The 27,992-nt window shown below is 44.3% G+C and overlaps 1 protein-coding gene across 1 annotated transcript in view; it reads right to left on the bottom strand.

Annotated features, from left to right (window-relative positions):
• Positions 1-27,992, bottom strand: part of WDR3 (WD repeat domain 3) — a gene marked incomplete at its 5' end in the record, with an annotated part of 1,037,507 nt that overhangs the window by 376,221 nt on the left and 633,294 nt on the right. The window contains 1 exon segment of the mRNA XM_044071482.1: positions 19,337-19,448. Coding sequence (XP_043927417.1) covers positions 19,337-19,448 — 112 coding nt within the window.

The following is a 27,992-nucleotide window of genomic DNA, read 5'->3' as shown; positions in this document are numbered from 1 at the left end:
TGTCAGAGAAGTATGTAAGAGTGGTACAGGATATGTACGAGGGAAGTGTGACAGCGGTGAGGTCTGCGGTGGGAGTGACGGATGCGTTTAAGGTGGAGGTAGGATTACATCAAGGATCAGCTCTGAGCCCTTTCTTATTTGCAATGGTGATGGACAGGTTGACAGATGAGATCAGACAGGCGTTCCCGTGGACTATGATGTTTGCAGATGACATTGTGATCGGTAGTGAGAGTAGGGAACAGGTGGAGGAGACCCTGAAGAGATGGAGATATGCTCTAGAGAGAAAAGGAATGAAGGTCAGCAGGACTAAGACAGAATATGTGTGTGTGAATGACAGGGAGGATAGAGGAATGGTGAGGATGCAAGGAGTAGAGGTTGTGAAGGTGGACGAGTTTAAATACTTGGGATCAACAGTTCAGAGTAATGGTGAATGTGGAAGAGAGTACAGGCAGGATGGAGTGGATGGAGAAGAGAGTCAGGAGTGATTTATGACAAACGAGTACCAGTAAGAGTGAAAGGGAAGGTCTACAAGACGGTAGTGAGACCAGCTATGTTATATGGGTTGGAGACAGTGGCACTGACAAAAAGGCAGGAGTCAGAGCTGGACATGGCTCACAAAGCCAGTGTGCCGAACAGTCACAGCCCTTAAGGCTAAACAACACACCTGATACACTTGTAATAGGTGACTCTATCGTCAGGCACACTGACGTCCCGCTAACCAGGCTGAACAAGGAGAAGGTCACGGTGAGCTGCCTGTCGGGCGCTAGGATCCGCCACATAACACAAGCACTCCGGTCACTCCAAGGCAAGTACAAATATGACTCAGTCATTGTCCATGCTGGTGTGAATGACCTGAGACGTACCTCCCTGGACTACATGAAAAGAGACAGAGGAGCTCTCTGAGCATGTGGCCCAGGCCGGTACGACCCTGACCTTGAGTAGCATCTTACCCTCACCAAGAATGATACCACAATATGAAGACAAGATGATCAATTTCAACAATTGGCTTAAGTATTGGTGTCATTCAAAGGGGATCCAATGCCTGTCAGCCTGGGATGACATGCTCGGCAAGCCATGATGCTTCGCTAGGGACAGCTTGCACCTGTCACCCCTGGGCTTTCGGACATTGGCAAAGGCTCTTGCTACCCCCATAGTGTCTTTTTTAGGCAAGGCTCAAAATACAAACCCACCTCCATAGGTATCACAAGGGATAAGAAACTAAGAGTAATGCTACTCAACGCCAGAAGTCTAAACCTCAAGATGCATGCACTCGAAACTCTCCTTAGCATGGAGAACATTGATATCTGTGCAGTAACAGAAACCTGGTTCAAGGCTCCTGAGAGCACCCCAGCACTACCAGGTTATACCTCATACCATGCTTTTCAGCCCCATAACTTGGACCGAACCAGAAAAGGAGGGGGAGTATCAATATTCGTCAAAGATACCCACACCTCCAGGTTGGTGGCACAGCACGAAGCATCAGAGACTATCCATGTGCAACTAACAGTGGGTAAAACTGCCTTCCAGTTTATAGCCTGCTACAGACCACCCTCCCAAACCCAGGAACCCCACTCGGCCTTCCTGAAAACACTGGAAAATAGGAAGGTCTCTCCAAACACCATTATATTGGGCGACTTCAACTACCCAAACATAGACTGGGAGCATTACTCTAGCTCCAACACCCTAGCTCAAAGGTTCCTAGAATTTATAAACTCAAATGCTATGGAACAACTTGTTACCACTCCCACAAGAGGGGAAAACATACTGGACCTGATCATCACCAACATGGGGACTCTTATGCTCCAGACCAGAAGTGTATCCCTCACCGATAAGATCAGACCATAAACTAATCTCACTGGATATTCACATCCCGACCCCACCCCCTGCCCAGAAAACCACAGTGAAAACTTCTCTAAAGCAAATTTCACACTCCTCAAAACCGAGGTGGAATCCTTCAAAGCCCCCTGGCCTGTGGAAAATACGGCCCAGACCGCAGAATCCTTTATAAACGCATTCTATGAACACCTTCAGGAATGCATGGATCATGCAATCCCAAATAAAACCAAGACCCAATCCTCCAAAGGCAGACGTCCTGTCTGGTGGACCCCAGCCATAAACACACTATACAACAGAAGGAGGAAGCTACTACATGATAGAGCAAAATCCCAAAAAGGGAAGGCATCTCTGATCAGTGTTGGCAAAAAACTACGGGCACTCATAAAATCGTCTAAGGCCAGCTTCGAGACAAAAATTGCACAGCACACTAAGGATAATCACAAGGCTTTCTTTAGTTATGTTAGGAACCTGGGTGGGAATTCCCAGATATGCTCAGAATTAGTCCAAAAAATACACCGAACCCACAGACATTGCCAACATCCTAGCTGACAGGTTCAGCGCAAACTTCTCCGCCCCTCCCCACCAAAAGGGCAAATATCTATCCCAGCAGAGTGCTACCCCCCCCCTGACATCTCAGATGCTCAGGTAAGAGCCGCCCTCTCCAAAGCAAAAAACACAGCATCAATGGGACCAGATGGTGTCCCGGGCTGCGTCCTACATGAACTCCAAGAAGAGCTAAACCCAAACATAAAACTACTGTTCAATCTCAGCCTTACCAGAGGATATGTACCCAAAGAGTGGCGTGTACAGCAACAGTGGTCCCTCTCCACAAAGGTGGTGCCCCAACGGATCCTGGAAACTATCGCCCTATAAGCCTGACTAGCTTGGTCTGCAAAGCTATGGAAAGGATCATCATGGACCTCATAAAAAAAGATATTGGGGACCTACAGACACTGGATCCTACCCAGTTCGGCTTTGTTAAGGGCAGATCCTGCCTCTTAAACCTGGTCAATTTCTTTGAAACAGTCACCAAGGCCATTGACGAGGGGAAGGTGGTCCACACAGCCTACCTGGACCTCGCAAAAGCCTTCGATACAATACCCCACTCGGACATTATAGATAAGCTCACCAGCTTAAATATAAACCCCTATGTCACTAGATGGGTTGCAAATTGGCTCAAGGACAAAACCCACATGGTTAGAATTGCTGGAGCCATGTCAGACTCCCAGCCAGTTACAAGTGGCGTCCCACAAGGCTCAGTCCTGGGACCTCTCCTGTTCGGTATATATATTTCTCGGAGGTACAGGCAAACACGGAAGGACTGTGGCTGACCAAGTTCGCAGATGACTGCAAACTGGGCGCTATAATCAACTCTCCAGCTGACACAAACATCCTCCAAAAAGGCCTCATAGAAACAGTCAACTGGTGCCAGAGCCATGGCCTCAAGCTAAATGCCAAAAAGTGTATAGTCATCCCCTTTGGCAAAAACAAAGTGCCCACAAATTACCACATAGATGGTAATCCATTAAGTACAGAAGAAGTAATTAGGGACCTGGGGACCCAAGTTGATAGCAATCTCTCATTTGACAACCACGTGGCCAAAGTGGTTAGAAAAACATTTTATATAGCCCACCTAATCATGAAGGGATTCACATCTAGATTAGGGGAGGTCATCGTGCCTCTTTACTCATCCCTCATCAGGCCCATAATTGAGTACAATGCCCCTTTTGGGATGTACCTTACCAGACACCTGCAGCAACTGGAAAGACCCCAAAGGTACCTCACCAAGAGGATCAAAGGGCTCAAACAGATGCCATATGCTGCCCGGTTAAAGAAACTCCAGCTCTATTCAGTGGCATACCGCCTGCTCAGAGGCAATCTGTGCCTGACGTATAAAGCCATGTCCAATCCAGAATTAATGGACATGCTGCACCACAGAAAATCCAAATCCCATCGAGCTACGCGCTCGAGAGACTTGAACCTCAGCACTGAAATAAATAGGACATGCTGGAGGGACAGATTCATAACCCAGAGGCTCCCTTCACTCTGGAATAAAATCCCAGTCCAGGTTAGGCAGAGTCCCTCATCGACTCTCTTCAAGAGGAATCTTGATGAGTGGATGGGGGATCGTAGGTTTACCCCGGGTATCACTCTGTCACTGTTAAGACAGAGGTACAGTATACTAACCTCGAAAAAGGGCATAGCAAAATTAATTTTAAAATGGGTGGCGAAAGCCAAACACACTCTGGCTAGGCCTATAAATGCCCTAGGGCAGATAGCCTAGTATGAACCTGAGATGTTAAGATTTGCACTGGGTGTGACGAGGGTGGACAGGAGTAGGAATAAGTATATTAGAGGGTCAGCCCAGGTTGGAAGGTTTGAAGATAAAGCCAGAGAAGCAAGATTACGTTGGTTTGGACATGTGCTGAGGAGGGATGCAAAGTATATTGGGAAAAAGATGCTAAGGATTAAGCTGCCACATAACAGGAAAAGAGGAAGACCTAAAATAAGGTTTATGGATGTGGTGAGAGAGGACATGCAGATGGTTGGTGTGATAGGGCAAGATGCAGAGGACAGGAAGAAATGGAAACAGAGGATCCGCTGTGGTGACCCCTAACGGGAGCAGCCAAAAGAAGAAGAAGATTAGTGGAAATTCCCCAGTTTACAGATGCCAATGTAGTTCACCAACTAGTTTTTTACCAGTATTTACATTTGAGAAAAAAGATACACAAGCGTGGTCATAATATAAATCCTTAAAGGACTCCACTGGACACCTCAATTTGCTTAGACAGCTAACATGCTATTTCTGTTTTTTGTGTTCCCTCCCCTAACTAGCCCAGGCAACATCCTGGGATGCCTCCTGCATGGTCTGAAATACAACTTATCAGGACCCCTGAAGTCACTATTTAACTAGTCTTAAAAAGTACAGTTTTGTACCTACCATAAATGTAGATGTTCGAGTGTTCACACTGCTGCAGTCATCACACTTGGGTTATCCTGCCGTCAGGCAGTCCCGCAGTCGGCCAGAGTTCCAAAGTCTTGGTCCAGCGTCGGTTGCTGTCGCTTCTTCCCTGATGTCAGTGCGCCAGGGTATAAAAGATGCATCTGACACCATTTTCTTCAGTTTTTCTTGCCCCAGACGTCAGGTGCCCCCAAGTAGGTAGGCAATACATATTGCTAATAAAACATATAACAGAAATAAAAGGAATACCTTCAGTTACAAGCAAATACACCACAAAGGTTGTACAGGATAGAAAAGCATAGAGAAGACCAGTTAAGATGGAGGGAAGGTAACCTGGACTGCAGCAGTGTGAACACTCGAACATCTACATTTATGGTAGGTACAAAACTGTACTATGTTCATGTTACACTGCTGCAGTCATCACACTTGGGTTAAATCCCAAAGCTAAGGCTGGGCGGTGGTACTAAACAGGGTTCGGAGAAGCTAGTAGGCCCTGCAGAACTGCAGTGGCAAAGCCAGTTCTGGTTTTTGAGTATAGAGGCAAGTGATAGTGCTTGGTGAAGGTGTGCACTGAACTCCAAGTTGCAGCCTCCAAAATATCCTTGGTTGGTACCCCTCTGAGGAAGGCTGTTGATGTTGCTGTAGCCGTGGTGGAATGGGGCCTAATGTTACCAGGCACTGGTTTCCCATGGTGTGTGTAGCAGAAATGGATGCAATATCCTATCCATTTTGAAATGGTCTGTTTTGAGATAGCCTTTCCTTGTGATCCTGTAGCATAGGATACAAAGAGCTGGTTAGATTTTTTGAAAGTCTTAGTTTTATCCAAGTAGAAATGTAGTTGCCTGTGAATGTCCAAGGAGTGTAGGAGTCTTTCCCCTTTATTCTGGGTGTTTGGATAAAAGGTGGGCAAATGAATGGTTTGGTTTAGGGCCACACTGGATACCACCTTTGGCATAAAGGAAGGGTTAGTTCGTAAAGAGACTCTGTCTTGATGAAAAATGATGAAAGGCTCCACTGCCATTAGGGCCTGTAGCTCGGAGACTCTTCATGCTGAAGTTATTGCTAGCAGCAGGGCAGTTTTCCATGATAGAAATTGTAAATCAGCTGTAAAAGCTGGTTCAAAGGGTGGTAGTGTAAGTTTTTCCAAAACAAAATTGAGATCCCAAGTTGGTGTTGGTGCTCTCCGGGGCGGTCTTGTGTTCTTAGCCCCTCTGAGGTACTGTCTTAGTAATGGATGTGAAAATATAGGAGGATCCGTGTTGTAATGAGCTGAAATAGCTGAGGAGTGGATCTTAATTGATGAAAAGGAAAGGCCTTTGTGCAACATCTCAGTTAAATATTGCAGAATCTGAGGAATATTTGGGAAAAGAGGATTTTGGCCTTTAGCCTGGTTCCAGACCCAGAATCTTTTCCATTTGTCTGAGTAGGTTTTCCTGGTGCTGGGCCTCCTGGCCTCCAGAATGACATCCATAACAGCTTTAGAGAGAAGTGTTGATTGGTTGTTTAGGTAATTTGCCATGCAGCCAGATTTAAAGTCTTGAGCTGGCTGTGTAGTATCTGATTGTTTTGCTGAGTCAGCAGATGAGGAATTTGAGGTAAAATCCATGGTGGGCCTTGAGCCATGTTCCTTAGTATTGGATACCAGCGTTGGCGTGGCCAGTCTGGAGCAATGAGTATCATTTGTGGCCTCTCTAGTCTGGCTTTCAGCAGCACCTTTGCCAGGAGAGGCAGTGGGGGAAAGGCATACACTGTTAATGTTTTCCAACTGAATGAGAGGGCGTCCACTTTCCAAGCTAGTGTGTGGTATGTCCTTGTGCAGAATTTCTGTAGTTGGTAGTTTTGGGGAGAGGCAAACAGATCTATGTCTGGGCTCCCCCATTTTTGAGTTATCATTGTGAATACTTGTGGATCAAGTTTCCACTCGTGAGGATCTATGATATTTCTGCTTAGGTCATCTGCCAATGTGTTTTTCTTTCCTGGCAGGAATTATGCTTGTAGTTGAACTTGTTAGGTCAGTGCTCTGTTCCACAAGGTCATTGCTTGCCTGCATATGGGGTAGGAATGTGTGCCCCCTTGTTTGTTTATGTACCACATCACTGTGGTGTTGTCCGTCTTTATTAGTAGTTGTCCTGGATGTAGGAGGTCTTTGAAAGCTGTTAGGGCATTTTGTACAGCTAGCATCTCTTTTTGATTGATGTGTAGATGCATTTCATCTGCAGACCATTTGCCCTGAATACACTGTCCTGCCATGTGTGCTCCCCAGGTGTAATCCGAAGCATCTGTTGTTATTGTTTGCCTGGCTGTGGGTAAGGTAAAAGGCTGACCCTTGTTGAGGTGACATGCCTGAGCCCACTATAGAAACTCCTGTTGAAGGCAGGGAATGAGTGGTATTATTGTTTCCAAGCTGTGAATGTGTTGAGTCCATACGCTTTTCAGGTACCATTGTAACTTCTTCATATGCAGGTTGACATATGGTATTAGTAGTATGCAAGATGCCATGAATCCAAAGGCCTGCAGAATTTTTCTTGCAGGGAGTTGGGTTTTTGTTGCCATCATTTTGAAGTATTGAGTCAGTTGTCCTTGCTTGTCTGGCGTGAGATAAGCCATCTGGGCCGTTGTATTTAAGTTGGCACCCAGGAATATTATGTCTTGTGAGGGCACTAGTTTTGACTTCTTTTCGTTTACTGTGTACCCTAGCCAACTTAAAAGGTTTTTGACAAACACCAGATGCTTTAAAAGAATCTCCTTGCTTTCTGCTTGAATAAGGCAGTCATCCAGGTATGGATATATTTGAATTCCTCTTTGTCTGCAGTACGCAATTACTGGTGCCAGACATTTTGTGAAGACCCTGGGTGCAGTAGATAAGCCAAAGGGCAGTGCAGAGAATTGGTAATGAGTTGAACCTGCTATAAATCGGAGGTATCTTCTGCAATTTTGTCTGATAGGGACATGCAGGTATGCCTCCTTGAAGTCCAACGTTACTAGCCAAGCCTTCTTGCCCAGCATGGGAAGAAGTTGTTGTAGTGTGAGCATCTTGAATTTGGGTACTTCCAGGTATGTGTTTAAAATGGAAAGGTCCAGAATGGGTCTCCATGCTTTGTCCTTTCGGGGAACCAGAAAGAGTCTTGAGTAAAATCCTTGTCCTTGCTCCTGTGTAGGAACCTGTTGAATGGCTCTCATGTCCATGAGAGCTGTAATTTGTCTTTGAGCCTCTGCCCACTGATTTGGTGGCAGGTTTGGCATTCCTTTTATCCTTGGTAAAGTGTGGAAGTGGAACCTGTATCCTTGAGATACAATATTTAGGACCCATTTGTCTTTTGTGATGATGTGTCAGTTGCCTGCAAAAAGTGCTAGTTTTCCTCCCAAGGGGGCTGCCAAGAGGGATTTGCTTGGCAGTCTGAGGGGTAAGTCATTGTGTTTGTCTTCTGATAGTTTGAGCCCTGTCTTCTCCTCCTTTCTGGGTTGTGGCACCCCACAGTCGAGGCTTGTAAGAGCCTTGTGATTGACCTCTGCCCCTTGGGCGTCTGTATTTGTCCCTCTGTGGTCTGTCAGAAGCTGGAAAGGACCAGTTTTTGGTTGGCCAATTTCTACTGAAACGAGGGGGTTGAACCTGTAAAAAATCCTTGACCGTCTGCATAGATTTTGCCTTATCCTCCATTTTCTTTAAAACCTCTTCTGCTTTTACACCAAATAAAACATCCTGCTGTAAAGGGGCATCCAATAACTTTGCTTTAACATGATCAGGTAAAGTTTGTTCTTTTAATCAAGCATGCCTACGAATGACAGACCCTATCACTGCTGCACTACAAGAAGCTTCCAATGAATCAAATCCACACTGCAAAGTATGCTTTCCCACTTGTTCAGCTGCATGCAACAAATCTTACATTTCCTTGTAATCAGGCTGCTCTGTATGTGTGGTCATTTTTTGTTTTAATTGAGACATCAAGTATTGTTGGTATTTCAGCATGGGAAACTGGCAATTTAAGGCCCTCATAGCTAGAGTAGCTGAGGTATATACTTTCTTTCCCCATCTGTCTAGTGCTCTAGAATCCCTTTCTGAGGGTACAGGATTTTTAGAAATGGAGGCCTTAACCCCTTTGGGACCCTGGGAAATGGTTTCTGGGTCAGCAACAGGGCTTTTATATAGGAAATTGTGTGAGTCAGGGACTCTGTAGTATCTGTCTGGTTTGGCTGGTGCAAGAGGTAGTAAATCTGGGTTAAGGCTAGATTCTGAGTAAACATCATCCACAATGTCTAACACGGGTGGAATAGCAAGTGGTCTGTGCTGGGGTAGTAAAAGGAACTCTCAGAGCCTTTTCTTAGAATCACAGTAATCCTGGCCTTCCCAGTGGAAATGTTCCCTCATGGTGTGTAAAGTTTCCCCAAAAGAGTAGTCTTCTGGGGGAGATGCTGAAGGAATAGACTCTTCAGCATCAGAGTCTTCATAAGGGGGGAAAGACTATTCCTGTTCCTCAGAAGAATCTGAGGAAATGGAAACCTGGTCAGATGAAGTGTAGTCCTCCTCCTGTCTAGGCCTTTTGTCAGGAGGGGGATGGGAACCCCTGATTAGGGTAATTAAGTCTTCAGCCATCTTAAGCATCTGTTTCTTAGGCATGGGGCCTTGAACTCAAGACTGCTGTACAGGCTTCTTTACTTTTAAAGGAGTTTTCAGTTTTGCATAGGATTTAATAGTAAGTGTAGTTGGTCTGAAGACACCTTCTGCAACTGAAGGCGTTTCAACTGCACCGGAATCCCCTTCAGCCATGGAGTCGGAAGGGCCTAAAGATAAAGGCTGTGGAGGCCCAGCCATCTCCGCTTGGGAGTCGGATGCAGCCTGGGGTTCTAAATCAGCGGTAGTCAGGGGCTGCGTAGGCGCCTCACTGAAAACCGGAGAACTGCCGTCTGGCCTAGCAGAGGCCTCGGAGTCTGGTTTGGGTCTCGGCTGCCTGTCCCTATCTTTGCGTTTTTTATGCATCCCGGTCGTCGGTTGCTCCAACGGCATAATATAATTAAATTTTCTACCAAAATAATGTTGGGCGAAATCAAACCGACGTTTAATAGTTCGTTTGTTAAACCTAGCACAAAACCGACAACCTGTGACGTCGTGGTCTGGGCCTAAGCAAGGAATACAATAAGAATGAAAATCCTTATGAGGTATTTGCTTCCCACAAGAAATGCAATTATTAACTTTTTCTGACATCGGTCTGAGGCAAGAAAAGGTTCCCCAACGGGGTACTTAGCTTTATCGAAGACTTCGGTCTGAAATTCGATTTGAAAATCCCAGGATTCGGCCGACCGGCACTTGCGAACTGCTTCTGCTTCGGGCACCGCGTGGCAAGAAAGACTGAAGAAAATGGCGTCGGATGCATCTTATATACCCCTGGCGCACTGACATCAGGGAAGAAGCGACAGCAACCGACGCCGGACCAAGACTTTGGAACTCTGGCCAACTGCATGACCGCCTGACGGCAGGATAACCCAAGTGTGATGACTGCAGCAGTGTAACATGATGAACATCAGGTTTTGTGCCACAAGAATGGAGGACTGCGAAGTTAATCACCCATCATAAGGGAGGACCTTCAACAGATCCTGGAACAGACCCATTAGACTGACTAGTCTTATTTGCAAAGAATGGAAAGAATTATCATGGAAGGTTTACTATTAAAATTTCAAAACGAACTCCGTCGACTGTACTATCGTCGAACACGGAAGTTCGAAAACTGTAATATCGATGACAAAAAAAAAAAAAAATCTAGTAACGGGTTTTAACATGGGTCGAGATAGGTGTTCAGTGTTATTCTGAACTACAAACATCTCCCCTACCTCGACCCATGTTAAAACCCGTTCCTAGATTGTTTTTTTGTCATCGATATTACCGTTTTCGAACTTCCGTGTTCAACGATAGTACAGTCGACGGAGTTTGTTTTGAAATTTTAATAGTAAACCTCATGGAAATTATCAACAAGGACATAGGAGCCCTCCAGACACTGGATCCATCCTAGTTTGGCTTTATCAAAGTAAGGTAATGCTTCCTGAACCTGATGGACTTTTTTGAAAAGGTCACTAAGGCAATGGATGAGGAGAAAACAGTGCACACTGCTTACGTAGATCTGGCTAAAGCATTCGCTACAATACCCCACTCGGGCATTGTCAACAAACTTACGGAACTAGGCATAAATCCCTTTATAACATGCTGAATAGCTAACTGACTCATGGACAGGACCCAAGACGCTAGGATCGGTGAGGTCACCTCCACAAAGAGACCGGTCACCAGTGGAGTCCCACAAGGCTCAGTGCTAGGGCTACTCTTCTTCAGCATACACTTTTCAGATGTCAAAGCCAATGTCAAAGGCCTCCTGCTAGCCAAGTTCATAGGTGATTGGAAACTGGAAGCAGACATCAAATCTCCCCCATACAAGAACACCCTTCAGGAAGGTCTAACACAGACAAAGCCATGGCTTAAAACTCAATAACAAAAAATGCATTATAGTACTTTATGGGTAGTCATCCACCCTGGGTAACCATGCCATCAAAAACCACCCCCTTAAAGTTGATTCACTACTCAGCGATCTGAGAACTCATGTAGAGAACCTAGCTTTCAACCAACATATGTCCAAGGTAGTAAAGAAATCCTTCTATGATGCTCAACTTATAAGGAAACACATGACATCAAGGTCAGAGAGATCATCGTACCACTGTACTCGGCCCTCGTTAGACCCATCATAGACTACAATGTACCCTTCGGTATGTACCTGACCAGACATTTGTAGCAAATGGAATGCACACAAGGGTTCCTTACAAAAAGATTTCAGAAGTAAACAATGTCCTACACTGATCACCTCAAAACCCTGTCTCTTTACTCAATATTATACAGATTTCTGAGAGGGGATCTTTGCCTGGTGTACAATTTTGCTTGCGACATAAAAAGGACAGGTTGGAGAGAGAGATTTCTCACAGAATTACCATTCTCTGCAACAGGCTTCCACCTCCACATGAAGCAGAATTCCTCCCTAACCCTACTTAAGCATAACATGGACCAGTGGAAGGGTAACTGGAAATTCAACCCTGGTCCGAGTCCTATATTTCTGATGGACAGAGGTAGTAATCAAATCAACCCTATATAAATCAAAATTTGTGGGTCACGGCTAGGACCCTAATGTGACCCACATACTAGGTTATTGAACTATGAGAACATCTGGAGGTTGTGCTTGGTGCATTTTAGATACAGTGGAGACCTTTTTTTTTTTTTTTTTTTTTTTTTTTTTTTTAAAGAAACAGTGCAGACTTTATCTACCAGAGTATATGTAATTTCAATGAAGATAAGATCATAAATCATTCACTCCTTTTTCTTTAGATTTCTGACTCACTTAAAAGATCTTTTTCTATTTAGTTTTCTGACACAATTAAACACTTTGCTGGTGCCCTCTATTTTATTTGCTACTCTACGTTCCTACTAGGATCCAGGCAAACTGATCAACTTCATAAAATATTTTGGTAATGGGGATTTGTTTACCGAGTTAGGATTGTTGTTTTTGAAAGTGGTACAGTTATTCTTTTCCTGTTAGTTTACAGGTTTTATTCTTTACATTACTAGCCTTACAGAGTCTGTGAGCATTCAGACTAGGCTCATTAGCGGTATGAAAGGTAGAAATCGCCGCCAATTGGATTTTAATGGTGGCGGCCACTGAGCCCTGATGAAAAAGCATAGACAAGAACTCCAAAACAGCTGAAACTGGAGCCGTGCAAGGGTCAATCCCTTGGGTATGAGCCCAAATTGAAAATCTCTTCCATTTGCTGGAATAAATCTTCCTGGTCGAGGGCGTATGAGAGGAAGATAAAATATGAACTACCTCCGGCGAGAAATGATGGAGCCTAACTAATGACGGAAGTGGAGTACCCAGGCTGTCAACCGGAGGGTCTGCAGAGAGGGATAGAATTGCACTGACATGCGTGTCAGTAAGTTTGGTTGTGGGTCCAGAATCCAAGGAGCGTCCATGAGGTAGGGATGGAGAAAGGGGAACCAAACCTGACGTGGCCAGTGTGGGGCAATCAGAATCATTCTGCTTCCCAAGGATTGCGCTTTCTGAATAACCTTTGACAGCAAGGGGACCGGAGGGAAGGCATATAGTAGACCGGAGGGCCAATCGTGGACTAGAGCGCCCCTGAGGGGGGATCAACATGAAGTAGCTGCTGCATTTGGCATTGAGGGGGCTGGCAAAAAGGTCACAGCAAGGCTGACCCCACCTACGGAAGATCCGTTCCGCAACTTGACAGTTCAAGGACCACTCGTAAGGCATCAGAATAGCTCTGCTTAGCCTGTCTGCGATCACGTTGGACTTCCCCGGAATGTGCGTTGCCACCAGAAAACATTGGGAAGACACTGCCCACTGCCACACTCGAATGGCCTCTCTGCACAGGGGATATGACTTGGTTCCTCCCTACTTGTTCGGATACCACACCACTGACATATTGTCCAAGTGGATTGCAACAGTCCCGAGAGGAAGAAAGCTCTGAAGTGCCTGCAACGCAAGTAGCACAGCTCTCATCTCCAGGACATTGATATGCAAATGCATCTCGTGCTCTTACCACGTGCCTTGGACTGTCCTGCCTAGATAATGCCCCTCTCACCCAATCTGGGAGGCATTCGTGGTCACCGTGGCAATCGGGGGCGGCAGAAAGAAGGGCTTTCCTGTGTCCAGACTGTCGGTGCGAAGCCACCAACTGAGATCCTGTTTGCACCTGTCCGTGAGTAGAATAGGGTGAGAAAGTGGAAGCGGTTGAAGAGACCACTGGGCAAAGAGAAGCCAGTGAAGGAGTCTCATATGTAACCTTGCTAGGGGGACTAACATAATCGTCACAGCCATAGTCCCCAAGAGTTGGAGAACCCATCTTGCCTTCGCTCTTCTCAGAGGGAGCAGGGCATGAACTTGTTGTTGTAGGGCTCTGATTCTTTCCTGTGGTAGAGACGCCTGCATGAGGACGGTGTCTAGTTCTGCATCTATAAAATTGACATGCTGTGAGGGCAACAAGGCAGATTTTTCCCAGTTCAATGTTATGCCCAACTGTTGACACAGATTTATAGTGGCATCCCTGGTCTGAATTAGGAGATGCCTGGTGGTGGCAGTGAGGAGCCAGTCATCCAGATATGGAAACACTTGGAATCCTTGACGTCTCAAGTGAGCAGTCACCACTGCCATGCATTTGGTGAACACCCTGGGGGCTGTGGTGAGACCAAAGATCAGGGCTCAAAACTAAAAATGACTGGCTCTCAGCCGGAAGCGTAGGTGACTCCTGGATGCCCTATCCATTTTGATGTGGTAGTAAGCATCCTTGAGGTTGATGGAGCACATTCATACGTCTTTTCCCAACAATGGGAGAATAGACTACAATGTGACCATTCGGAACTTGGACTTTTGTACATGGTTGTTCAATCGGCTGAGATCTAATATGGGTCTCGGGTCCCCTGTTCTTTTTGGCACCAAAAAGAATCTTATGTAAGTCCCTAATCCAATCTGGTCTGAGGGGACATGTTGGATGGCTCTTTTTTCTAGCAGCTTTGAAACTTCTTAAGCTGCATAATCCCTTTGACTGAGTGGAACATCCGGGATTTTTCTGACTGGAGGGGGGGGGGTCTGACAAAAAGGGGATGACATAACCTCCGGAAATTATTCGTAAAACCCATTGGTCCTGGGTGATGTCTTGCCAGGCCTCCGGGTATAATGAGATTCGACCCCCGACTGGCTTCGGAAACGCACAGTCGGGCCTCCTATCAGGAGCGATGGTAGGAAGAACCGCAAAAGGAATCGCGGTCTCCCGAGTTGCGGGGGCCTCCTCTGCCTCTAGGGCGGTGTCTCCCTGAATAACCCCCCTCCTCTGCCTCTGGAGGGGGGCTCACCTTGTGCAACGGGAAAAAAAACTCTGATTTCTGGAATCACATTTTTCCACCCCTCTGGGCCTTGGGATAAGGCCTAGAGGGAAGGGAAAAATGGACTCCTACAGCAGACAGAGTTTTTCCCTCCTGCTCGCACCTGGTGAGGGTGTCCTTCACCTTGGTTCTGAACAAAGAGGAACCATCAAAGGGGGGCGTCGGTGAATGAAGACTTGAAGGCCTCTGCGAAATGACAAAGGCACATCCAGGCCTGTCTCCCAAGGGCGACTCCTGAACTTGCTGCCCTACTCGCTCCCTCGGCTGCATATGAAATCAGCCTCATGGAGAAGTTAACGATGGAATTGAGGGTAGACAGCTGGGCGTTAACCGTCTGGGTCACTGCCTCAGAAACGTTACCCATGAGAGTATCTCCAAGCTCTGAGGAGATCTCTCTGGAGCCGTGTAAAGTGAGATAAATAATTCAGCGACCATAAGGTAAAGGTCGCAATAATTCAGCGACCATAAGGTAAAGGTCGCTGAAGAGAGGGTATGCTTCCCGTAACGGTCCATGGTCCTAGACTCCTTGTTAGGAGGATGGACGGTGGAAGTCGTCTTGCTAATTTCTTCTGAGTGGCCGCTGCCACCATCATGGCATCCACAGGGACTCCCTTGGACAGAAATTCCTTACCCGGGGGAGCAGACAGAAATTTATTGGGTCTCCTGGGGACTGGTTCCACAGAGTCAGGGTTCTCCCACACCTTTTGACAAATCAAATCCAGGAGCTCGCCGAAGGGTGGAGACACCCAGGAGGCAGAGGGCTGAGCACCGAAGGAATTCAGGAAGACCGACTCCTCCTCGGAGGGGGCTTTGGATGGCCAGTCATCTCTTTGTTTCAAGATCTCTAGGATGTCAGAGAAAGAAACATCCTCAGAGGATGACTTGGGGGACCCCTCCGATTCCTCGAGGTCAGTATCTGAGGTGAAAGACTCATCCTGGGAGTCTATGTGCTTCCTCTTGCACGTTTTCTTTCTACTGGGCTCCTCAGGCAAGCACTCTGAGGGGCCCTCAGAAACTTGGGGACCACTCATGGGGGTACCCTGAGGCCTTGGGGCTCCGCTGTATAATGATAGGTAGTGATCAGAGACCCACACTGGAGTGGTAGGGGACAGAATGACCGATCCGCATGATGTAGCTTATGATCTGGCCAGCGCACTCCGCATGGCCTCAAAGGCTGGTTCCCCCGAGTCCGAGGAACGACCAGCCTCTGAAACCATGACAGAAGTCTGACTTCCCCGAGCCGAAGCACCGAGAGGGAGACTAGGAACCGAGAGATGTCCCGAAGCCTCTCCCTCGGGTCAAACTGAAGAATCCAGAGTCCTGAATCCAGTGGACAGTGCCGACATGGTCGGAGCTGAAGTCGGCACCGATGAGCCAGGAGGGGCCATCGGAACCGACCTGGAGACATCATACGGAGCCGAGCACTCCGGCTCCGAAGGCTGGGATGTGCTCGGAGGAGGACGTATCGAAGTAGGTTGCAGAATGGGCTCCGGAGCAGACTGGGACAGAGCCGAGAACAATTTTGCCACGACCGGTGACTGAAGGATTCTCTGCACCACTCTATCGACATCCACATCCGATGATGTCCTGGAGGATTTGGAGGACAGGGAGGGAGATCGAGACCTCCTCTCAGGTGATACTTGCCTAATACTAGGCGATCGGCTCTGAATAGGTTCCAAAATGATTGGAGCCGACACCAGTTCCATCATCACTGACACTTCCTGCGGCCCCGAGGACGGTGGAGCAGAGGATGTCGAAGCGGATTTAGCTATTTTCTCCGGTGGCTCCGAGGAGACTGAAGGAGCCGGAAACCTCTTTTTTGATTTAGTGGTTTTAGCTTTAGAGCTGGAAGCAGATTCCAGACCTCTTCGAAGGAGGGTTTCAGAAGTCCCTTCAAAATCAACTTATCCTTTCTTTCCTGAAGGATCCTAGGACTAAATGCATGACAGAAGCTGCATGACTCCTGGAGATAGATTGCTCCCAGACAATAGACACATACAGAATGTCCATCGGTAATGGACATTTTATAACCACACTTTGAGCATTTCTTGAAGCCCGAGGGCTTGTGCTCCTTAGAATCTTTAGACATCGTAATCAACTACCACCAATCACCAAGACAAAAAATTACAGGTACGGTACCAACTGGAAAAAACAGTCACAGACTAACGCCACACTTAGAGCGGGAAAAAACTACCACTAACAAAAAACTCTAACAAACGTTCCTCTGACACACACAAGAGAGGGGTTAGGACTAAAGCCTCTAACTTAAACTGTTTTAGACCGGAAAGTTTGTAATACAGGGAAGCAAGGGGACAGACTAGGTCCTCTAACTGAAACGGGCCTAGCCCGTTGAACAGCTAGTGGGATACCACAGAAACAATCACACACACACAATTTTCTCACAAACTAATACCAAACGAACAACAGCTATTAAAATAGATTTTTGTTTGCAATAAATTCTCTCAAGAAGAAGAAAAAAGGGTACTTAGCCACAGCTAAGAGCGAGACCAGTGCAGCATGGGATACCATCTTAGGCCAGCCAATAGAAAGACTTCGATCTAGAAAAGTTTTGGCCGAGTCGGAGCAGACATTCGGCTCCGAACCCATGGGTAAGAATGTAGGCGAGATTGGACTACATAACATCATCAGTTATGTTAAGGCTAAAGAAAGGATTGTCAATACAAAGAAAGTAGGAAATGTATGACTACAGTGGGAAATGCATGGAGCCTGAAGGGAGAACCCAATCAAAAATTACCTATATAGATCCTGCAGGATCACCCACCACAGAGTTAACCAAAATGAAATGAAGCAAAATAGAAGTACAAGATGGGGACCTCTTAGACAAGAAGAAATGTCCAGGAAAAACTCTTCTACGGTAATGCATTCCAAACAGCCTCTTTTGCAAGGTATAGTACTGTGTCATTGAAGTCTATGCAAAATACAAAGGTCAACGACCTGGTATTAAATAGATAACAAAAACAATGGATGCAGTTTTCAAGATCTTTTGGCTGCAGAATAATTTTCTGAATAATGGTTTTGTCATTTTTACAGTGGTGTAAGTGAAGACAGAAAAGGCTTAAACACTGAGACAAAGTCTCACAGCAGGATCTATTCCTGAACTAAGCAAACACTAACTGGCAAGAAAAAAATGTAGAAGGTGACAGTGGGGTAGTGGGGTCTTACCACTACTACCTCTGTTTGTACTCCCTGGATGGAAATGTCACTGTGACACTGTACAGAAAGCACTGGATCATGATCAAAAGTGCCATCCATCTACAACCCCCTTTTCCAGGTTTTGCACAAAGGGTCGGGGTGTCACATCAACAGTGACAATCATTTAGAACAAAGGTTTACTCCAATGGGTGGCTAGCCCTGCCACAGCTGTTCTTCCATACCACACACCTGTATATGCAACTGCCATCTATAGTCAAATTAGTGTCCATTCCACCTACTGCATGTCTTTGAAATGGGGGAGGAAACCCAAACTGACATAAGGAGGACAAGCAGACTCCACAGGGAAGGCACCCCAGACAAGAATAGAACCAGGGAACCTCTTCCTGTGACGAGACAATGCTATCCAATGCACCACTGTGCTGCCAACCGTAGATCAAAAGTGCCAATAGTACATCGAAGATTACTGGATGGTATCAATGCTTTAGGAAACAAGGACCAGCTCCATGGTGCAAATGGAGTTTTGGCTAGAACCCCAGCAAAGTATGATCGGTAAGCCCACCTCCTGGCAGAATCAAGATGGGGGAGAAAAGCAGTAAGTTGGCAATGCTAGCAGAACCATTCCACAGGGATAAAGAAGGGCTGTAAGCTAGGTTGTTCTGTTTCAGCACCTCTTGGCTGGGGTCATGGCACTAAAGCAGTAGTGGACTGCATCATGAAAAGTTTATCTGACCTACCAAGCAGTGCATTGCACTGCAGCTAGAGTAGATGTGTAGAAGTAGACATCTTTAGGCCAGTATTGTAGGCCCTGCTATAGCAGCATGCTCAGCATCCACCACATAAGACATACACGACAAGTGAAAATATTAGCTGATACTGAGGATGACACCATATTGGGGCTACCCTGACTTCCCCACCTGAGTAACACAATGCAGAAGGCTCCACTGCTGGGTCCCCATCTTCTAAGGCAGGTCAAGACTGGGAACATTGTGGACTTGTGGGCTGAATAGGAGTAAACAATGGGCATGGGCGATAGCAACAGTACTACTGGACACAAAAATGCTTAAAAAAGATCCAACTACATGAGGATAACTTAAAATTAGTATAAAACAGTACCACACTTCTCCTTTTGGTTATCTAAGATGACCTTTGAATTAGAGCACTTTTGAAGGCAAATGCTATGAAAATGACTCATATGTTAATAAGCAAGTCTTCAGATTAAAGAAAATGCATATATGGGGAGAAAGAACTGTATCCATATATTTAAGTGCAACAGTAACCTCTGTGCAAATTGCTTTAAATGCCCAAAACAGGACAAGTTTAATTTGTGAGTCACACCTCATCAATTAAGCTGTGATAAAATAAATAATGTGTCTCAGTGAAATTAGTGCCTACCATCATAGTTAGAAATGTATCTTATTTGAAGACATAACTTATCCCACCTCTAGAGTCAGAATGTGTTCAAATTTGTCTGCATCCCACTGCTTGACCTTGCAATCCTTCCCTGCTGTAAAGAACAAATGACTTTTTGGGACGAACTGCAGAGACATCACACTACAAGAAGAAAAAATATGTAGTAAGGCATTGCACATTTGACTATTGTTAATTTAACAATTAATTTTAAAACGAGCACTTCATCATTAAAAAACTGCAATAACAGTATGCATTATGATTTACTTGTTAGCTACTGTTCTCCTGTGCCAGTATTACTACTACAATACCCATAACAAATATGCAAATATTTACCCCATCAGCTGATCTTCAAAAGGGCCATCTGCAAAAGGTAGAAGTAGCATATAAATTTGCACAGTATAATTTACTTACAAGGGGTATCCTTGGTGGGCCTACAAATAAGTTAAAATTTCTCTTCTGTTGCAATCAACCACTTTTTTTGTGAACCTCTCATACTCAAGGGTGTAAACACTCTACAACACTGCAAGCCATGACATAAGTAACATGAACTTACCACCACTGTAGATGTTCAACTGTTGCAGAAGTGATAATTTTGAGAGACTTCTGCTGCAAAAAGGCATGGCATCCAGCCTGCCATCCACAGCTCTACACCCATCTCCATCCTGATTGGGCAGATACCCTCCCGCCTGAACATCAACATGTTAGTGGTAAAAGAGGGATGCCCACCCTTGCCATCCTTGGTTCTTTCATGCTCTGATTCTTACCTGCTGTGAGGTGTGAAACTACAGCATTAAAAAGGTCCTTGTATAAAGGGAACCTCTGACCAGGACACTTAACCAGAAGAGACCTAATCAGCTACCTTTCCAGACACTAGGTCAACATGGAGAGGAAAGGCACCTTGTAAGGTACGCAGACGGGCACAGGAGAGAGATCAAGAATGAATGGGTACATACCCTAATCCTAAGAAAAGCTCAGGAAAGGAAAGGGGAAGAGGGAAGGAGGGAAATATTACTGCAATAGTGGGCATACTCAAATTCCTAATACAACAGTACTATGTTCATTATACTGTCCACTACTGTAGCAGTGGCAACCTCTTGGGAAAACTCCCAAAGCTTAAGAGCCTTGGAGAAGTTGGATCTGAGATGAGGTGGCCTATAAGAAGTCTTGGAAAATGGCTGTGGCAAACAGGAGGTATCCAGATTGCAATATTTTGTAAAAGTGCGACCGGATGAGCGGGTAGCTGCTTGCAGATGTACTGAGCACTGAACTCTCCCAGAAAGGCTGTGGCTCTAGCAGAATGCGATTTCACTTGCCTTGGCATTACACTGCCATGGAATGAACAGCAGAAGGAGATGCAATGACCTACTTGTTTAGAAATCATTTTCTGAAAAAACAAGTCTGCCCTTCTTACCTTGTGCAGAGGACACAACTGGCTTGTTTTCCTTGCTTCTTTTGTTAAGTGTAAATAATTCCTCAGTTGTTTATTCAAATCTAGGAAATGAAAGACCCTTTCCCCTTTGTTTTGAAAATAGGGTAAAAAAAAAGATGGAAGTGAATAGCCTGATTCAAAGATACTTGGTCATAACTTTAGAAATTAAAGGAGGGTTACTGTAAAGTTTGATCCTTTCCTTGTGGAATATGAGAAAAAACTCTGCACACAAGGACCTATAGTTGTTAAACTCTTTGACAGAGGTGATAGCACTAAAAAACAAATTCTACCAGCATAGGTACTTGACAGGTGCAACTGGTTGAAAAGGAAGTAATTTTAGGGTTTCTAGGACATAACTGAGAACACCCGGTTGAGGAATTCTGTCAGAGGTAATCTCCAACAAAGTTGGTGCTTCCAAGGCAGGAATGCTGAAACGGCAGCTACATGCAACTTCAGTGAGGATTAAGATGATTCTGACTTGAAAAGGTTCAATAGGTAACAGCAGACCAACACCACCAGGCACCAAGTCAGGTCCTGACCCCTCTTTATGGACAGAAGGAAGAATCTTTTCTATTTTGCTTCTTATGAGTTCCTTGTCTTAGGCTTCCTGACCTCCCTTAAGATACAAAGTATGTCTTCAGAAAACATCTGTCTGATGGTAAGAGAGCTACAGTCTTAAAGTTTTCAGCTTGGGAGTGTTCTAAAGATAGTCTATTTTTGTGTCAAAAGGTTGATACATGGAGGAAGCAGTAAAAGGTCTGTCCTTACCATACTTATTAGGAGGGAGAAACTGAGTTGCCTCAGCCAAAAGAGATCCAAACCAAAGGGTAAAAAGGTCATACAGACAAACCATTGAGTAAAATACTGCAAGAAGGACTAGCCATGCTACATTCATTACTATGTAATACCTTAAACCTCCTTAGTAAGCCACGGTGGTACAGCGGTAGCTTTGTTGCCTCACAGCAAAAGGTTCACCTGTTTGATTCCCGGCTGGAGCGCCTTCTGTGTGGAGTCTGCATGTCCTGCCCGCGGTCGCGTGGCCTCCGAAAGACATGCATGAATGGGCGTGCCTTCGCTGAAGGTTGGGCGTCGGGCTGGCAACTTAGCACTGTAAAAATCTACTGCCAATCATTAGCAGACCCGAGTTCCGCTGTGGCAACCCCCTAACTGGGAAAAGCCGAAAAGACAAACAACAATCTTAAACCTCCTGTAGCACAGGCCTTTGGAATATATGCAGATGATCCTGTAAAGGACATATCAGTGTTTCAAACTACATGGCTTCTGAATGCCAATGACTTATTACTTTTTAAGATTTTATGGGTACATTCAGGCCAATACAGGCAAAACCCTTTAGCTGTAGACATGCATATTTCAGCTTTTTGTTTTACCTCATCCATAAAGCATAAGTGGATTGTTTGGCAATATTTGAGAAGCACAGTTCTTAAAATCAAGCCTGATGTCAATAAGCATAAGGATGCCTGCAGATTATTCTAAAACTCTAAGCAAAAGAATATAAAGGTCACACACACAAACCTATCAGTAAAAAACTGCAAGAAACACTCAGTTAAGCTAGAGTCTTCACTGGATAATACCTTAAACCTCCAGTAGAAGTAGACCATGGGACATATGCAAATTCTCCCTTAATAACATGTCAGTGTTTCAGCTACATATCTTCTGAATGAATACCCATGGTTTCCTATTTTTTAAGTTTTTATGGGTACATTGGCAAACTCCACCAGCTGAAGACAAACATCAGTCTGTTTGACCTTTTCATCTTTTAGTCTGGATGACGTTTGGAATATTTTGAAGGTGCCCGTTTGTTTATGGACATCAGGGTTGACTTTAAACTCGATGTTTCTAAAGTTTAACCAAACAATCTACTTATCCTGTACTGACAAAGTCATAAAATGGCCAGCTTGGATATAGATTAAGAACATTCCTCCCCCTTGCTTAAGTAATATACCACTGACACGTTTGTCTGTGGGAATATGAAAAATTCTAAGTTTCCAGATTTGTTTTAAGATACTAATAGCTATTAGTACAGCCACAATTTCCTTTACACTGACATATATTTTCTTTTGCAAACTATCTAAGACCCCTGGACAATCAGACACCATAAGTTAGTACCCAGGCTGTGTTCGAGAAGTCTGTGGCTACTTTCTAGGTATCTAGTCCAAATCTGAATGTGAATCATAAGTTCTGTTTCCCTTTTTGCATCCACTATTACAGCTCTTTGTATTTTTTTTTATACACAGGGTAGAAGGGGGATAAGGGACACCAAAGGATTTACATACTGACTTCATCTGTTTCTTAGGGTACCACTTGTGCTTCCTTGTGTGTCTTCAGGCTAGGGAAACCATCAAGATGGATGAAATCATGGATCCCAATTCCCTTATAAAGTACTTTGATGTGATATGGTGGATCTATACTACAGAGATGGAAGTACTGGCTCAGAAAGATCCCATTATCCTGGCTTAAAAGGCTTTCTGACTCACTATCTCTAGCCATGTTTCTAGCAACAAGGTTTGCTCCCTAGGTCAGAGTTGGTATTTTGGAGATGAACTGGGAAGGGGAAGTGCAAAATTATTTTTACTTTTTAGTGAGCATGGTTCTAGCTTTGACTAAAGACATCTGACATGGCAGTGCAGCTTTCTAAAGTTCTTCCTGCCTTTAATCACTGATCTTCACTGGTATTCTGGTATTATCAATTATGAAGTAGGCACACATGCATTAACAGAAAACAAAACAAACTATAAATTTTTTTCTGTTTACAAACATAATACATTACATATATTTCATTATCATCAGTCAAGCTTTACATAAATTGCTCAATTCCTACCGTCCCTTAAACCTCACTACTCCTGAACATTATTCTGAATGTATTGTTCCCACAAATTCCATTTACTTCTATATAATTTTCTCCTTCTCTTTTTTAAAGACACCCACCCTTCCAGTTCTTTTATCTATTTTGCAATTAGTTAAATACAGTCCGTTTAGATTTTGGATTTCCAGTTTCTAATAATTGCTTCTATAGAAGCCAAAATAATTAAATATTTAATAAGGTCTTACTATGTCTAGGCAATTCATCCAAAAATAATCATTTCCGTAGTTAGAGTCATGTTCTCCACTATTTCTGACACAGCACTCAGTAGGCAATTTTTAAAGTCTGCCAACTCAGCATACTCCCAAAATAAAGTCCCCGCTACCTCTTTTTCTTTCCATCACATCACCGATATTTGCAATCTACCTAAGGAAAAATTCTTTGAAGTCTGCTCATGGCACCAAAATACCTCTAAGCAAACATCCTAAATCATCTAGACTTTACTGCATACTTAGGAGCCATATATATATGTCTCCCATTGTTCCCTTGTAAACTGCTTTTCCAGTCTTTCTTCCCAATCTCTTCTAACCTCCTCAGATTCTTACAGTTTTTGTGCAATATTTTATATGCCTTAATAAATATCACTTTAACAGCAGTTCCTCTTCTAGATTCAAATAAAAATTCTACCAGAGCATGTCTTTCATTTAGGACTCCCCTACTCCTTTCTCTTTGCCTATATACTCTGACATTAATCCCTGGCAGAGAAACCAGTGTCTACCTTCCAATCTACACTTCTTTTTGGCCTTATCCTACTCTATATCTTTCATTCTGTAGCCATTTGCTCCAAAGACCTTGGTTACTTTGACAGTTTTATCAGTAAGTTCTAGACTCTTCTTGGCTACTTTTGTACCCCCACTTGCAGTCATCTGTACTGGCAAAATATTCTGTCTTCAGTCCCATGTTGGCTTAGTTCTTAAATACTTTCTGCAACTTTATGAATATAATATTTTGTATGGTTGTTGTTCTCCTTAAGGATTTACATTCAAAAGTCTACTCTCGTGTTATTTCTTGAACCCTCCCCACTTCATCATTTCTTTCCACTTTGAATTATAACCTTGTGTGTGTGCTAAGTATATGAGCCTTAAATGTAAAGCCCTAAAATGTCCCTTCAAATCTGGTATTCCTGAACTACCTTGTTTTATTGGGAGGATCAGCTTGGCTCACTTAACTCTTGCTCTCTTCCTCAAGATAAATTCCTTCAACTCTATTAATTACTGTCCAAAGCTTCTCCTCTGGTTGATAAAAACATGCTTGACCTGGGACTAAAAACATTTTCACTGCTTGTACTTACTATTTATATCCATAAACAAGAGCTTTGAATGTCTCCATTTTTATATTATCTTTTTAGTCTCTTCCCACATATCCTTAAGCTAGCATACCTGAAGCCTTTTTAATCAACACTTCTAAATAATTCATCTTCCATCCATTCATCCATAACCACTTTCCCTATTCTTGCACATGGGTTCGGGGTGTCACTCAACAGTAAATCCAGCCGAGGCTTCCACTGCCAAGTTTCTAGCCCTGCATCCCTATAAATATGGGTATTGCTGAACTGGTGGTGCATAATTTATGGCTGCAGTCAGTTTTATCTTCGTTAATTTTATATCCTAAAAAAGACTTTAAACATTTCTTAAAATGTTTCACAACACAGAGATGTCCTTTTCTGGATTTATCAAGTACAAAAGGATATCATCTGCAATAAAGCCAATTTTCTTGATTACCATACCAATTATATTCTTTAGTTTCAGAGTCCCTTATTTTCTTGGTCAATGGCTCTAAATATAAATAAAACAACAAAAGGGAAAGAGTATACTCCTGCCTGGGTCATCTGTTCAAACTCAACATAGTAGAGAGGCACCCTCCCACTTTAATTCTTGCCTCCGATCCTTCATATATCTGCTGAAGTGAGCTTATTATTCCAGGGAATGCAAATGCTTCCACTGCTCCACTCAAAATCCCAGCTTACTTTGTGGAATACTTCTTTCCATCAAGACACCCCAATTACAATGGTCTTTTCTTACATTCTGCTTCCCTCTGGATTATCATTGTTGCATTAATGTTGTTAAATGTTTACCTACCGTCCATAAAACCATACAAATCCAAATCTGTCAATTTTGGCAACACCTCTGCAATTCTTTTAGATAGGATAGGCGCAAAGACTTTATAATTAAGGTTCAAAATTGAAACGGGTCTACACAAACTTGGATCTTATAGGTCTTTATCCTCTTCGGGTAATACAACAAACTCTACAACAGAAGGAAGAAGCTGTTGCAAAAAAGAGTAAAATCCCAAGATTGGAGGAATTCCCTGGTCAACCTCAGCAAAAAGCTGAGATCCCTCATAAAATCCTCCAAAGCCAGTTATGAAAATAAAATCGCCACTGATTCCAAAGACAACCACAAAGCATTCTACAGCTATGTCAAGAATCTCAATGGCAACACTCAGATCTACTCTGAGCTACAGCACAATGGCACTAAATATACAGAACCAACAGATAGTGCCAACATCCTGGTCGATAGGTTCAGTGCTAACTTTACCCCCCTCTCACCCTCCATAGGGCCCATCTTAATATCAGAAGAATGCAAAGCCCCTGTTAATCACGGATGAACAAGTAAAGACCGCACTCTCCAAAGCCAAGAACAGAGCATCCACGGGACCAGACAACATCCCAGGCTGCGTACTGCATGAACTACAGAATGAACTGCCATCCCACCTAAGTACCATGTTCAGTCATAGCCTCACCTCAGGCTACGTGCCTACTGAATGGTGCACAGCGACTGTTATCCCACTCCAAAAAGAGGGTGTCACCACGGACCCAAGAAACTACAACCCCATTAGCCTGATGAGCCTGGTCTGCAAGTATCATCTTGGAGCTTATAAACAAAGACATAGGTAACTTCCAAACCCTGGATCCCGCTCAGTTTTGGTTTGTAAAAGGTAGATCATGTCTACTAAACCTGATTAACTTCCTTGAAGCAGTCACTACAGCCGTAGACGAGGGCAAGGTAGTGCACACAGCCTATCCTGACCTCACCAAGGCTTTTGATACCATCCTCCACTCTGGAATTAGAAACTCACTAAACTGGGCATAAATCCATATTGTCACAAGATGGGTGGCAACTGGCGCACTGACAGAACCCACACAGTAAAAGTAGCCAACTCCAAATCCGACTTCAGACCAGTGACGAGTGGAGTACCACAGGATTCGGTCCTGGGTCCTCTCCTGTTTGGCATCTACTTCTCTGAAGTGCAGGCCAACACAGAAGGTCTTTGGCTAACAAAGTTCGCAGATGACTTTAAACTGGGAGCCATAACAGAATCACCTAATGATGTAGACATGCTACAAAAGGGCCTCACAGAGACAGATGCTTGGTGTCAAAGTCATGGCCTCAAGCTCAATGCAGTGTCACCCTCTTTGGGAAAAACTCAGTACCCATGAACTACACATAGGCGGTAGCTCACTAAACACTGAAAGTGTGATAAGGGACCTCGGGACATAGGTGGACAGTAGTCACGCCTTTGATAACCACATTGCCACAGTACTCAGGAAATCCTTCCATGTGGCATATCTCATCACAAAAGGGTTCTCCTCTAGAAAAAAGGAGGTAATTCTTCCTCTATCAGACCTATTATAGAGTATAATGCCCCGTTTGGCATGTATCTCACAAGACACCTACAACAATTGGAAAGGCCACAGAAATACCTCATTAAGAGGATTACCGGCCTCAAAGAGATGCCATATGCAGACCGTCTCAAAAAACTCCAGCTCTACTCCATCGCATATTGCCTACTTAGAGGCGATCTCTGCCTAACATACAAAGCCATGTCAAACCCAGAGCTGTTGGATATGTTACACTTAAAGAAATCCCAATCTCTCCGAACTACATGCTCCAGGGACCTAAACCTTGTCACCACAATAATCAGAACATGCTGGAGAGATAGATTCCTGTCCCAGATTCTTCCCATACTCTTGAACAAACTACCCATTCATGTCAAGCACAGCTCCTCACTGGCCCTCTTTAAAAAAAAAATCTTAATGACCGGATGGGAAATAGAAAATTCACCACAGGGATCACTTTTGCTGCTTGACAGGGGCACAGAAAAATAATTTTCTTGGGTGGCGAAAGTCAGGGAACCTTTTTGGCTAGGCTTATATAGGCCCCAGTGCCGATAACCTAGTAGCTACCTATGAACAGCCACCACAGCTTACTTCCAAGATGTTTTGCTTCCCCTTATTTTAAAATACCATTAAACAAAACCTTCCAGACCTTTATCACTTTTTTCTCTTCTAACTTTCAAACATCCACAGGAATATCATCTGTTCCTCAAGACATTCCTGCAGACTAATTATACAGCACCGTTTTTATCTCATCTG

Source organism: Protopterus annectens, chromosome 5.part0, assembly GCF_019279795.1.
Source record: "Protopterus annectens isolate FY-2018-M chromosome 5.part0, PAN1.0, whole genome shotgun sequence".
Classification (NCBI taxonomy): Eukaryota; Metazoa; Chordata; order Ceratodontiformes; family Protopteridae; genus Protopterus; species Protopterus annectens.
Note: the sequence above shows the minus strand (reverse complement) of the source record. Positions and strands in the feature narration are given on the sequence as shown.